Genomic DNA, 13,981 nt, shown 5'->3' with positions numbered 1-13,981 from the left:
AAATGTACCATTCTTAATCTTCTCCAATAGAATGAGCAGCAACCCTTGCTCCATTTCCAACGCGGAGGTCCACCTCGTTCCTCTCCAATCTCCTGGGGCTCCTAAGTACCTGTAACATATTGCAGATGTGAGAACCACAACCGGTATCCAATACCCATGAAGTAGGATTAGCACATGAATAATTTATCTCAATCATGAAAGTACCTAAGGCAGAAGCATCACCATGCTTCTTGTCCTTCACACTCTTCAGGTAGTCTGGACAATTCCTCTTCCAATGGCCTTTCTTGCCACAATGGAAGCACTCAGCATCATTTTTGTCCTTGGATGCTTTCTTACCCTTCTTTTTGCCCTTTTTCTTCTTGGATTTTCCTTTGGGCTTAATGGAGTCACCTTTAGCAGGCTCCTTACCCTTTCCCTTGCCTTACTAGGCCCACCAATCAGAAGAGACTGTGTCTTATCCTTTTTGATAGACACTTCAGCAGTTGTTAACATACTTAACAACTCAGGCAAGCTCACTTGCATCCCATGCATGTGGTAATTCATGATGAATTGACTAAAGGAAGGTGGAAGTGAGGTGAACACTAAGTCATTACTTTGTTCGGCATCCATGATAAAGCCTAGATTTCCTAGCTTCTCAATCAGACCGATCATCTTAAGAACATGACTGCCAACAGACATGCTCTCAGACATCCTGCAAGAGAACAATTCTCTTGAGGCCTCATACCTCTCATGCCTGCCTTTAATGTCATACAACTCCTTGAGATGTAAGACAATAGAGGGAGCATCCATATGCTCATGCTGCTTTTGCAGTTCAGGCTACATAGATGCCAACATGATGTAGACAACCAACACATTGTCATCCATGTGCTGCTTGTGGGCCTCAAAATCAAATTCCGCGAACCCATCTTCCCCTTCCCTAGGAGCTACAGGTAATTCAGCATCTAGGACGTAAGCAATCTTTTCGGCCCTTAGAACAATTCTTAGGTTCCGATACCAGTCCATAAAATTTGGACCGGTCAGCTTGTTCGTATCAAGTATGGAGCGCAGTGACAGTGTATTAGTCATACTAATTAACTGAAAAATGTAAAGATAAAATTAATTAATATTTGGTCATGTAGTAAAAACAAATTATTAAAGACTTTAAATAATTTTTCCCCTCCCACTATTTTATCTAAGTCAATGACCTTTCCTTTTGACTTAGGGTTATTCTACTTTTAGAATTTACCTTAGTGGGATTAAGAATGCGATTATTTATTTTAACCCCCGTCTGAGACCGCAAGATTAATTTAAATAATGGATTGATCTTTATCAATGGTATCTTATACCCTTTCTTAACATTAGGTTGACAACTCCTTGTCACTTAGTGGTGCATCTCATGCAACCAACCTAGCACTATTACCCTAAGCACATAAGCCCGGCTGAGCCTGCAGCTCATGTCTCAGTTAAGCACTAACCAGCACCCCAAGTGTCTTACACTTCTAATACTACTCTTACTCAACGAAACAGTGGGTCCCAACTGGGTTGTAGAGAACCACTATTTAGAGGAGGTTTAAGTAATATTGGTGGTGGGAGGTAATTATGCGCTCAATAATTTTATTCCTTTTAAGGTTTCATTTTATTAAGGGTTTATTAAGTCTCATCAAACGCATTAATATATTATCATGCTAGTTGTAACCTATGTCATACATCTAACGGTTTAAACTAGTCGCAATTGGACTTGCATAATAATCATACAACGCGATTTAGTCCAACTCATGCATACTAGACGTCATAAGCCATAAAGCATACATATCGCGATACTCTATCTCATGCATACTAGTCGTATAATAACATACATGCAAATAAAAAAAATTTATTTTGAGATAGTCATGGTGCTCGATCTTTTGTCCATCTTGCTTCTCAAGCTACGGCTTCTTGTCGTCTATACGCCACTAGCCTAATTTCTTTAATTACAATTAAAGAAACTCCAAAACATCTTGGAGGGACAAAATTTAAAATACAAAATTTAAATTATAAAATTTGAAATTCAAATTACATCTCTTTTAAAAGAGCCCAAAATTACACATTAATTTAAAATTTGAAAAATTTCAAATTCCGGGCACCATGACCATCCCCTTCCTCTTTTACACCTGAAATGTTAGATAACTCACAAGTACAAAATATTATCACATAATATATATTTTTCACGTATGTCTTGATATTTAACAATTAATTATCAAAACATATTAAAAATTTAAAACTTTTCTTAATTTTTCAATTGGCCGAATTATATAACAATTAATATAATTCTAATTTTGTTGACTCTTTCTCAAAGAACACAAAATTAAATCATGCATATAGCCATCAACACTTAATGGCCGAACCATATACTCATGTATATGAGATTAATTTTCGAAAAATTTTATTGCATGCTCATGAAACAATTCATGGAGAAAAAAAAAATAAGAAAACAATCAAGGTGTTCAAAACACCTTTCATGGTCGAACTCCACCCTTCAAAAAGGTGTTTCCTTTTAAAACTTTTATAAAGAAAAAGACAACCATGGATATGAATGGATGCATGAACATGGCATTCGAAATAACATGTTCATACAAACGAAAACTTTAACCGTGTAAAGTATTGTAAATTAGAATCCATTCATAAAAAATTGAATCTTTAACCTTTAAAGAGATTTTAACCATGAAAAATATGATCACAAACAAGGTACCATCACCCGTCGATGGTAAAGCAACCGGGCTCTGATACCACTTGAAAGTTCGAAATGGCCTTGAAGGCCGATGCATGCAAGAGGAAAAAACAAAATTTTTCTTTGCGGAATATACATGCACATAAAGATCATGCTTTAGGAAAGCATGATGTTACCTTGTTCGTGAAATCACCAGATGATCAAGGCAGGTCTGAAGGGTTCAGACCCTCTAACGTTGATCCACACCACCCATTCGTCTAGGTGCAAGAACTCCTTCTTGTGAAGCCACCGGATGATCACCACAAAGAGGCTTGCTAGGCGCTCTATGTATGAAGATGGAGGCTAGGTGAAAGTGTTTGAAAGAGTGAAGCTCTCAATATGAAAGCTTCACAAGTGGCGCAGGAGAGAAGAGAGAATAGGCTAGGCTTTTCAGAAAAAACCCTTGGAGGAACAACTAATCGCTTAGGCGCATAAGAGGAGAGTATTTAAAATAAAATACCAATAAGATTTTTCTCCCAAAAATCTAATCATTAGGCGCCAGATTAGAGAGAGAGAAGTGGAGCTGTTTAATTTCAAAAATTGCTAACAGGCTCCTGGAATATTCTCTTGAGAATTAGTTCAAAACCTATTCAAAATTCTGATCAGAAATCTTCATAAGATCAGCTATATGGTGCGCCCCATATAGCCCAAAAAGTTGACCAGATACGTCTGAGTAGTTGCATTCAAATTTGAATCAACTCACTCAGATTTTCTCCCAACTGACTGAATCTTCTGGAGCTGATTTTGATGAGCAAATCTTGCTCACCAACAGCCCAAATCAGCGCCATATATAGCCTTGGATTATGTCCAAAATCTACTTGGATCTTGTCCAAAAGATTCTCTCATGATACTAGTGATTTGTTCCAACAAGATCTCATCTTATCCTTTTGTTATGAAACAACCTTTCATAGGCAATTCAAATTCAAATTCAAATATTTGAATTCAAACATTCAAATATTCAAATTCAAATGTTCAAACATTCAAATTCAAAATTCAAATTCAAAATTCAAAATTCAAATTTCAAAATTCAAATTTCAAAATTCGAATTCAAATTTCAAATTTCAAATTTCAAATTCAAAATTCGAATTTCGAAATTCAAATTCAAAATTCAAAATTTCAAAATTCAAATTTCGAATTCAATAATTCAAAATTTAAATGTTTGATAATTAATTTAACTAATTAAATTAATTAGTAATGTCTTGGACTATCCAAGCCCATTACAATGATCCATGCGCCCTCCATCCCTTTAGGTGGAGTTCCAAACAACTTCTTGGGCTAATAACTATTATTAGGCCCAATACCTTTAATGCTAGAGCATCTAGACAATTAGGTGTTTGTGTGTGACCCATTAGGTCCAACTTAGCCACTGACATAAATGGGCTTTGGCCCAATAAGCCCACAACCCATCTAATGACAACACAGAGCACTAGCAATGCTTTGTTGCCCCAGAACTAGTTAGATTAATGATTTGATCATCCTATTAAACATATTTGGTTGCCGTATGTTTGTCCCTTCGTCTCGGTTACCTTCCCATAAAACCTAGGGTAAGGAAACGCATCAACCCTTGCGGTTTAGGGTTAGCTTTTTATGAAATAGGGAGTCTTCAATTTACTGACTCTAAAGGCAGATCATCTTATGATCTCTTTTACTATGCATAGATTCCTGAGTCACTGTAAATATCATCCCGATTTCTCCGATTTAAGGATAACCTAATCTCTCACAGAGATTTGACGAATTCCTTCAGCTTATTACCCTAGCCTTGTGCCCTATCAGGACAAGCCCAAGAGCATACCTATGAGTCTCCATGTTTCAGGCAGACGAGGTATACAATCAAGGCATGCCTTCTAGAACACAGTCTAAGTGATAACTTCTGGTCTGAGGAAAGACATACCCAAATATATAGAGATTACTCTAATGATACTATCTGTGAGATTTCCTCATAGAGTCTCTTTGAGGGTCCGTTCAGTGCGAGCTATACCCTTATAGGTCCACCCACGACTTTAGCTAAGACATCTCCATATCTGTAGCACATGAGGTCTATACCTTGTATCCATATACAAGTAGATAAGTCGTGCTAGTCTTACCCGAGATTACAGACCCCATTCTCAGTATCTCTAGACTAGGAACATAAAATTAGGAATAAACATCCGGTATTCTTGAATCCTCATGATTGTGATCTCATCACAGATACTCAAGAGATACCTATTTTATTCCACGGGGTTTATCAAGTTATTCATAATATATTAACATTAATATCGAGACATAATTATGAAACAAGATAAAGAGTGCTTTTATTTATTTGCGACAATATTTAAAAGGTCTACATCTATGTCCTTATTTAATCATAAGATTTTCTCTAGGACACCCAAATACTAACAATAGCGTGGGAGTTTTATTCACATTTTTGGAAGCCCACGCAACTAGCGTGGTTCCCACGCTGTGAGCGTGGATGTCTCTGGCTGATTTTTGCTTCTGGCGCTACTAGCGTGAGTTTCACGCTAGTAGAGTGGGACTTTGATTTGTTACTTCCAAATTTGGCTCCTTATTGTCCATTTTTTCCTACAAAATCGAAAGAAAATCAATTGTACAATCTTTGATTGAGATTTTAACAAATCAACAGTAAATTTTGTCTTTTTATTCAAGATTAATCAATATTCTTTCTCTTTTTGGCCTAGATTTATATATATGCTGGAGGCATATCAGTTAACATTGTGAGAAAGAGAGTCAGCTACCTTCTTAGTGGGAGGTGCTGTTTATGAGTGTTTTAAGGGCTGACTTCACTGTTTGTGGGTAAGGAGCCATTATTCCTTGCTTGTGTAGCTTCAAGAAGCAACCTTTGGGAAGAAAGGACCTTGCTTTCTTGGCTTTTTCGTGTCTTTGTGGAGTCAGAGTCTTGTGGCTGTTGTGAGAGCTCCAAGAGCATTCCTTTCTCTGTTTTGAACTGTTGGTAAGCTTCACCAACCTTGATCATGAGTTTCCTTAGTTAAAAATGAAGCCTTGATGCATGTAATAAGACAAAGTTCATAACATAAGGTTGGGTAAGGTTAAACACACCTAGAAATGCATGTTTAAGCTTCTTGAATCGTTAAAAGAGCAACCTTTGGGAAGGATATCTCGCGAAATGCAGAACTGCATTCTGTCGCGAAATATCCGGATATGGTATCCGGATATTGATATCCGGATATCATATCCGGATATCATATCCGGATATTGATATCCGGATATGGGGTCTTGTGATATCCGAATATGGATATTCGGATATGATATCCGGATATCCATATCCGGATATGCCCCCGATATATCCGGATATCTTGGGAATTTCATGACAGTAACTGTACTATTCATACAGAATGATATTTTGGGTCTGTGGACCCATGATTAGTTAATGTGGACTTCTGTAATATTTAATCTAAGTCAGAATCTATGGGATTAAGGGCTTATAGCTTGTGAGAAGCCTAAAGACATGAAACGTAAAAGGAAGGCGTTGTCTTTGTGTTATATGCTTGTAGAGTATGAATATCGATATGAGTATTGGTCTAAACAGATTATGATTGTGCTGTGTGTGGACTTTGAGCTTGTGTGAACTTGGCTTGGATTGATTGCTTAAGAGGTAAGCTTTCGTGTCCTCGGTTTAGCCATAGTTGGTTCCACCATACCCCATGGGGGAATGGTTTATATGCATGATGTGTTTTCATGTATTGATTTATTGAAATGCTTTTGAGTTGTTGAGTGCAAATGCCCTATGATATGTATGTGATGTTTCGCCTAGACGGGAATGTGATCCTGTGGGCAGGTATGGCATGGGCGTGTACTATGTGGGTTGTAGACGTACGTACATCCTGCATTTCTCTGGCTAGTAGAATAGGTGACACACATGGCATGATTATCTGCTGCATTGCACTGATTTTGGAACTTATATTGTTAAACTGCTTTTAGAACTTATATTGCACATGTAAGTGAGCTTGGGGTGGAGAAATCCTTGAGGACCCCTTGTCTTACTGAGATTTCATTTTAGAGATCTCACCCCACGTTTGGGGCACATATTTTAGGTTCAGATAACTCGGGGGTTGAGACCTCGGGCGGCAGGAGGCCGGAGTTGAGTTAGACATTGCTGCTTATACTGTTATGATTGGATGCTGGCATGTTTTCTGCTATCTTTATAATTATGTTGTTATTGTTGAGATTCTGTTGGGCTTGTTGCCTTATTTGGTGAGCATGTGGGTTGTCTATGCCACATTGATTGACTATGTCTTATTTTGAATTCAAGTTGTATTAATGTATCAGGATTATGGTCCGGACAACGTGTTGTAGTTCCGTGACTTAGATACTCACATCTTTATATTATGAGGTTATTTAGTGTACATAGCTGTTCATTTGCAATTACATACAAGCAATGTTTTGAAAAGGAACTAAGTAATCAACTTGGTTAATATTAATGACGTCATAATTGAAAAGAAAAAGATATTCCGCATTTTTAATTACGCAACGCTTAATACGATGACATGATAACAAACTGGGTATACACGGAGTGTTACAAATGGGACACATGAGGATATTACTGGCATTCCTGTGGTGAGGGAATTCCTCAAGGTGTTTCTTGAGGAGATTCCTGAGTTTCCGCCACAGCGGGAGATAGAGTTCTCCATTGATCTGTTGCCTGGTGTGGGGTCTATTTCTTTAGCTCCATATCGGATGTCTCCACCTGAGTTAGCGAAATTGAAGAAGCACATTGATGATTTCTCCGCGAAAGACTTCATCTGACCGAGTGTGTCTACATGGGGAGCACCGGTCATTTTTATTAAGAAGAATGATGGGACAATGCGATTGTGTACCAATTACAGGCAGTTGAACAAGGTGACAATCAAGAACAAGTATCCCCTCCCTCGTATTGATGATCTGTTGGATCAACTTAGGGGTGCTTGCGTGTATTCCAAGATTGATCTTCGATCCGGATACCATCAGATCTGGGTTAAACCGGAGGACGTCCCCACGACCGCGTTTCATTCGAGATACGATCATTATAAGTATTTGTTGATCCTCTTTGGACACACCAATGCACCAGCAGTGTTCATGGATTACATGAACTGTATCTTTCAGCCATACTTGGATCGTTTCGTGATCGTCTTCATTGACGATATTTTGATTTACTCCAAGAATGAGGAGGAGCATGCAGAGCATTTGAGGATTGTGTTACAGGTGCTTAAGGAGAAGAAACTTTATGCAAAGCCTTCTAAGTGTGAGTTTTGGCTCAATTCAGTGAAATTCCTTGGGCATGTGATTTCTGTAGAAGGAGTTGCAGTAGATCCAAACAAGATTGAAGCAGTGTTGGATTGGGAGAGACCCAAAACGGGTACAAAAGTGAGGAGTTTCTTGGGTTTGGAAGGTTACTATAGGAGGTTCTTTGAGGGATTCTCCAAGATGGTATTGCCACTGACTCGCCTTATCAGGAAGGAGACTCTATTTGTATGGACTCACGAGTGTGAGGAATGCTTTCAGGAGTTGAAGGGGAGATTGACCTCTGCTCCAATGTTGATTCTTCCTGATCCTGCTGAACAGATTGAGTTGTATTGTGACGCCTCTATGAAGGGGCTGGGCTGTGTGTTGATGCAGACTGGTAGATTTATTGCTTATGCTTCGAGGCAGTTAAAGCCTCATGAGGAGAATTACCTGACTTATGATTTGGAGTTGGCTGCTATTATTTTTGCCTTTAAGATTTGGAGGTATTATTTGTACGGTATGAAGTTTGCGGTGTTCAGCAATCATAAGAGCTTGAAGTACCTGTTTGACCAGAAGGAGCTGAACATGAGACAAAGAAGGTGGATGGAATTTCTCAAGGACTACAATTTTGAGTTGAAGTACCACCCAGGCAAGGCCATTGTGGTAGCGGATGCCTTGAGTCGGAAATCCGTCAGTTTATCCAGTTTGATGCTTAATGCTTTTGATGTGATTGAGAAATTTTGAGATTTGGCAGTGACCTCTTTGTTTAGGGGTGCACTTCTTCAGATGAAAACTGTGAGAGTTGACAATGAGCTAATGGAGAAGATCAAAGAGACGCAAGTGCAAAGAGAGTGCCTAAATCATGTGAAGAACCAAGACGGTATGCCATGGAATGATGGGGGATTATTGATGTTCCAGAAAAAGATTGTAGTACCTAGAGGGCCATTGACTGAGGAGGTGATGTCAGAGGCTCATAAGGGCCAATTCACTATCCACCCTGAGGCTACAAAGATGTACCAAGACTTGAAGAGGAATTTCTGGTGGTCGGGCATGAAGAAGGATATAGCGGTGTTTGTGTCCAAATTTTTGATATGTCAGAAAGTGAAGATCAACCACTAGAAACCGTCTGGTAAGCTTCAATCTCTTGAGATTTCGCAATGGAAGAGGGAAAACATTTCCATGGACTTCGTGGTGGGACTGCCTAAGACTCAGGGCGGTTTCGACTCTATCTGGGTCATTGTGGACAGATTGACTAAGTCTGCCCATTTTCTTCCTGTGAAGGTGATCTTAACTACAGAGCAATTGGCCAAGCTATATGTTCACGAGATTGTGAGACTTCACGGGGTGTTCGAGAGTATCATTAGTAATAGGGACCCGAAGTTCACATCTCAGTTCTAGGAGGCGCTGCAGGGAGCTTTTGGTACTCAGTTGAGATTGAGTACAACCTATCACCCTCAGACTAATGGACAAACTGAGCGGACCATCCAGACATTGGAGGATTGGAGCAGGGCTCAGCATGGGATCAATATCTACCATTGGTTGATTTTTCATACAACAAAAGTTTTCAAGCTAGCCTGGGCATGGCACCCTACGAGGCATTGTATGGTAGGAGGTGTCAGACTCCTACCTGTTGGTCTGAGGTTGGAGATCGTGAGTTATTTGGTTTGGACTTTGTCCAAGAGACTACCCAGCAGATCCAGATGATCAGAGAGAAGCTGAAGCAAGCACAGAACCGCCAGAAGAGTTACTATAATAACAAACATCGGCCACTAGAGTTCAGTGAAGGTGAGCACGTGTTTGTGAGAATATCACTGTCACCGATGTTGGTCGCGCTCTCAGAGTGTGGAAGCTTAGCCCGAGATTCATTGGGCCATACCAGATACTTGGTAAGGTAGGTCCTGTTGCCTACCGACTTGCCTTGCCTCTGAACTTAGCCAATATCCATGACGTGTTTCATGTGTCACAGCTTCGGAGATACATAGCGGATCCTTCGCACGTGGTGCAACCGGATGAGGTGGAAATTCGGGAGAACTTAAAGACTCCCGTCGGACCACTCAAGATACTTGATTGTGGTGAGAAGAAACTAAGAAGCAAGGTCATCCCCATGGTCAAAGTGCAATGGGAAGGAAGAACTCCAGAGGAGCATATTTGGGAGTGGAAGGACGAGCTTCTGCGACAATACCCCGAGTTTAGGGATAGGTATGTCTCTAATTTTGCGGACAAAATTCTTAAAAGGTAGGGTGAGTGTAAGAACCCACACCGCTAAATAATTAATTAAATAAGATTAGCTATGTCGAAGCTTGAATTTGATAAAGAGTTGCATAATTATGGTAAGATGAATATTTAGAAATACGAATAATACTTAAAGTCGCTTTTCTGATGAAAAGTGCAGATACTGGTTCTGCTTCACGGTATAAGTGAGTACCAGTGAAGTATCCAGAAAAATTATAATAAGTACATGAATATTCCTAGAAAAATACCTAGGTCAAGTATAGTAAGTTTGAGTTATAATAATGAGTGCTGACGTTAGAACTTATACCGGCTACCTATAAAATGCGTACCAGCAAAGTACTGCGAAAATTATTATAAAAATATGATAAATCCTAGAAAAATGGCTAGGTTCAGAATCTGAAGTTTGAGATTAAAATGATTAGCGAAGCTATTAGAGCTAATACCGATGGATTATTTTACTGCACCTATATATACTAAAGGCACAGATTTCTAGGGCATATTTTCACACACCTTACGTGCCTCCTTGCTGCCTTGTGTTTCTGAACCTCCTTTATGCACTCCCCTCTCCAAGAAAACCCAAAGTGATCACCTTTTCTTTGTTTCCTTCCACCAAAACTCATTAGATACTCAAAAGCCTTCATCTTCTTTGTGAAAGAACCATTCCTGGTGGGTTTTTGGCTGCTGACTTGGAGGCTTGGGGACTGTTCTTCTTGGTTGGGTGGTGTAGGAGCCATTTCCTTAGTAGTTGATGATTCAATAGGCCATTGGGTGGAAGAAAGGACCAAACTTGTGAACCATTTCGTAGTCTTGTGATGGCAGTGTTGTTGACCTGAGGAGAGAGCTCCAAGATCATCCATTTCTTCTGTTTTGGAGCCTTTGGGTATATACCTTAACTTTTGTTCTTGAACTTTGATATAAAGAATTAACCTTGATGCATGTAATAAGTGAAAGATAATAACTTAAGTGTTAGTAAGGTATAACACACCTAAAAATGCATGCTTGAACGTCTGGAAACATAAAAAGTAGAGTCTAAGAATGATGTCTTCACTAAATGCAAGAACTACATTATGTCACGAAATATTCGGATATGATATCCGGACATGCCCCCGTGAAATATCCGGATATTTTGAAAAAATTCGTGCATTGATCTGTTCTATCCAAACAGTAGTATAGATTGAGTTTCTGGACCCTTGATTGGTTAATGTGGACCTCTGTACTAATTTAATTAAGTTAGAACCACTTAGATTGAAGGCTTATGGCATTGAGAGAAGCGTAAGGGCATTAAACGTAAAAGGAAATGTTGTCGTAGTGTAATGAACTTCTAGATTATGTATGTTGATAATGTTTCTGGTCTAAACAGATTGTGATTGCACTGTTTGGTGATCGTGGACTAGTGTGGACTCTTTGTTGGGATTGTTAGCTTGCGAGGTAAGCTTTCGTGTTCTTGGTTTTGCCCATTGTTGGTTTCACCATATCTCATGGAGGGATGGTTTATATGCATGATGTATATTTCTGAAATTATGTGAAGAATATTTGATATGATGTTGAGCTGTTTTATGAGTGCATTTCCATATGATAGGTATGTGGGGTATTCCACCTACATGGTAATCCCTGAGTATGTGGAGACATACAAGATGGTAACTCCGTGGGTGAGGTACATGAGTACTGTGGGTTGTAGGCATACGTAATCCCTACCTTTTATTCTCTGGCCAGTAGGATGTATATACACACATGACATGGATATATGTTGCATTGCACGGATTATGAAATTATAATGTTATTAAGCTTTTGGAACTTATATTGCATAGGTAAGTGAGCTTGGGGTGGAGAGATCCTTAAGGACCCCTTGTCTTACTAAGATTTCTTTTTAGAGATCTCACCCCGTGTTGGAACACATTTTCAGGTACAGGTACCTCTGAGGTTGAGACCTCTGGTGGCAGGAGGCCAAAGTTGAGTTGATTATGCATGCTGCTTTATTGATATGCCTGGATACTGATTATGCTTTGCTAGTAGCGTATTGTTGTTTGATTTGAGACATTGTTGGCTATGTTGTCTTATTTGGTGAGCATGGGAGTTGTCCATGCCACATTGATATCAGTTATGTTATTTAATACTTGAGTTGTACTTATGTATCAGGATATGGTCTGGTCTACGTGTTGTAGTTCCGTGACTCGATACTATTTATGATATAAGGATATTCATTGTAGTTATTTATTGCAATTTACATACAAGCGGTATTTTGAAAGGAATAAGTAAATCAACTTGGTTAATTAAATATGTTCATAATTGAAAAGAAAAAGTTAACTTCCACATTTATTTAGCTGTGCTACTACCATGTGTATGTTTAATACACCGGGTGCACACAGAGTGTTACATTCCAGAACAATCAATTTTTGGGGGAAGAAGACTATGATCCCAATCTTCATGTGTCAGGATTTTTGGAGTTATGCCAGCTTCACAAGCATAATGGAGTTAGCACTAATGCAATTAGTATGATACTCTTTCCATTTTCACTGAAAGAAAAAGCAAGGGAATGACTAAGGAATGAACCTGAAGGAAGCATCACATCATGGAGGATTTGGTGGTAAAATTAAGAAAAAAATTCTTTACTCTTTCTAAATTCATAAAGAAAAACCGAGAGATCAACCATTTCTCCCAACATGATGGGAAATTATTTGGCACAGCTGGGAGGAGATTCAAAATCCTATTGACAATTTGTCCGCAATATGCTCTTCAAATAGGAGATATAGTGAGGCTTTTCTACCTTGTTATATGTGTTGTTGATAGAAGATTTTTGAATGCGGCTACTAATGGATCATTATTTAACAAAGCTCTATCTTTATCTCTATGACTCATTGAAGAATTAGTTGCTGAAGAGAATGAGGATATACCCAGCTCAAAAAAAGGCATTCTTCAAGTGGATAAATTCGGCATATTGATGACTGGTCAACAGAGCTTGCAGAAGTAAATGGAGTCTCTCACAAAGCTGGTTGCTAAGAATCAAATTTCTGCTATCAATGCTGAAGAGCTGGTAATTCGTGACATATATTTTGAGGGACACTCAATTGCAAGTTGTCCATTAGCTCAACCTCTAGAGGTTAACTACATAGGTAATCCATCAAGAAACAACTACCAAGGCAATAACAACATGGGGTGGAAGAATAATTCGGCTCTCTCTTACAATCCACAACCACAACAGTCGCAACAGTCTGTGCGACCTAGCTCATTTTTAGCCTTGGAGAAGCTTGTAGAGACAATAACCACTACCACTAATGCTTCTATGCAAGATATAAGGTCAAATTTCAAGAATCAAGAGGCCATAATTCGTAATCTTGAAACTCAGATTGGACAGCTGGCCAAGCAATTGAATGAAAGAACTCCAGGGACAATTGTAACACCTCGTGTATACCCGGTTTGTTATCATGTCATCGTATTAAGCAACACTTAATTAAAAATGCAGAATTAACTTTTTCTTTTCAATTATGACGTCATTAACATTACCGAGTTGATTACTTAATCCTTTATAATAAAACATTGCATGTATGTCAATTGCAATAAGACTGAATACACTGAATAACCTCATAATATAAATAGAGTATCTAAGTCGCGAAACCACAACACATAGTTCAGACCATAATCCTGATACATTAATACAACACAAAACCAAATAAGACATAGTCAATCAATGTGGCATGGAAAACCCCCATGCTCACCAAATAAGGCAACAAAGCCCAACAGAGTCTCAAATCAAACAACATGGTAATAAATAAACAACATGTCAGCATCCAACATATCATCACAAGCAGC

The 13,981-nt window shown here is 38.8% G+C and overlaps 1 protein-coding gene across 1 annotated transcript; it reads left to right on the top strand.

Moving 5' to 3' along the window:
- The first annotated feature begins 7,543 nt into the window (after positions 1 to 7,543).
- Positions 7,544 to 13,142, top strand: LOC133304601 (uncharacterized mitochondrial protein AtMg00860-like). The gene is made up of 4 exons (XM_061504649.1): positions 7,544 to 7,579; positions 7,922 to 8,339; positions 8,697 to 8,822; positions 13,036 to 13,142. Exons 1-4 carry the CDS (start codon positions 7,544 to 7,546, stop codon positions 13,140 to 13,142), a joined length of 687 nt encoding a protein of 228 aa, XP_061360633.1.
- The last annotated feature ends 839 nt before the right edge of the window (positions 13,143 to 13,981 follow it).

Source organism: Gastrolobium bilobum, unplaced genomic scaffold, assembly GCF_033153095.1.
Source record: "Gastrolobium bilobum isolate Gb01-03AN ecotype WA unplaced genomic scaffold, APGP_CSIRO_Gbil_v1 utg138633, whole genome shotgun sequence".
Taxonomy (NCBI): domain Eukaryota; kingdom Viridiplantae; phylum Streptophyta; class Magnoliopsida; order Fabales; family Fabaceae; genus Gastrolobium; species Gastrolobium bilobum.
Note: the sequence above shows the minus strand (reverse complement) of the source record. Positions and strands in the feature narration are given on the sequence as shown.

Bases quoted from the DNA above. Each gene is read 5' to 3' on its own strand.
- LOC133304601 (XM_061504649.1), top strand. From the start codon at position 7,544: ATGCGATTGTGTACCAATTACAGGCAGTTGAACAAG. The intron at 7,580-7,921 runs GTGACAATCAAG...ATTGTGTTACAG, and splicing joins ATTACAGGCAGTTGAACAAG to GTGCTTAAGGAGAAGAAACT. The intron at 8,340-8,696 runs GTAGATTTATTG...GAGATTTGGCAG, and splicing joins CTGTGTGTTGATGCAGACTG to TGACCTCTTTGTTTAGGGGT.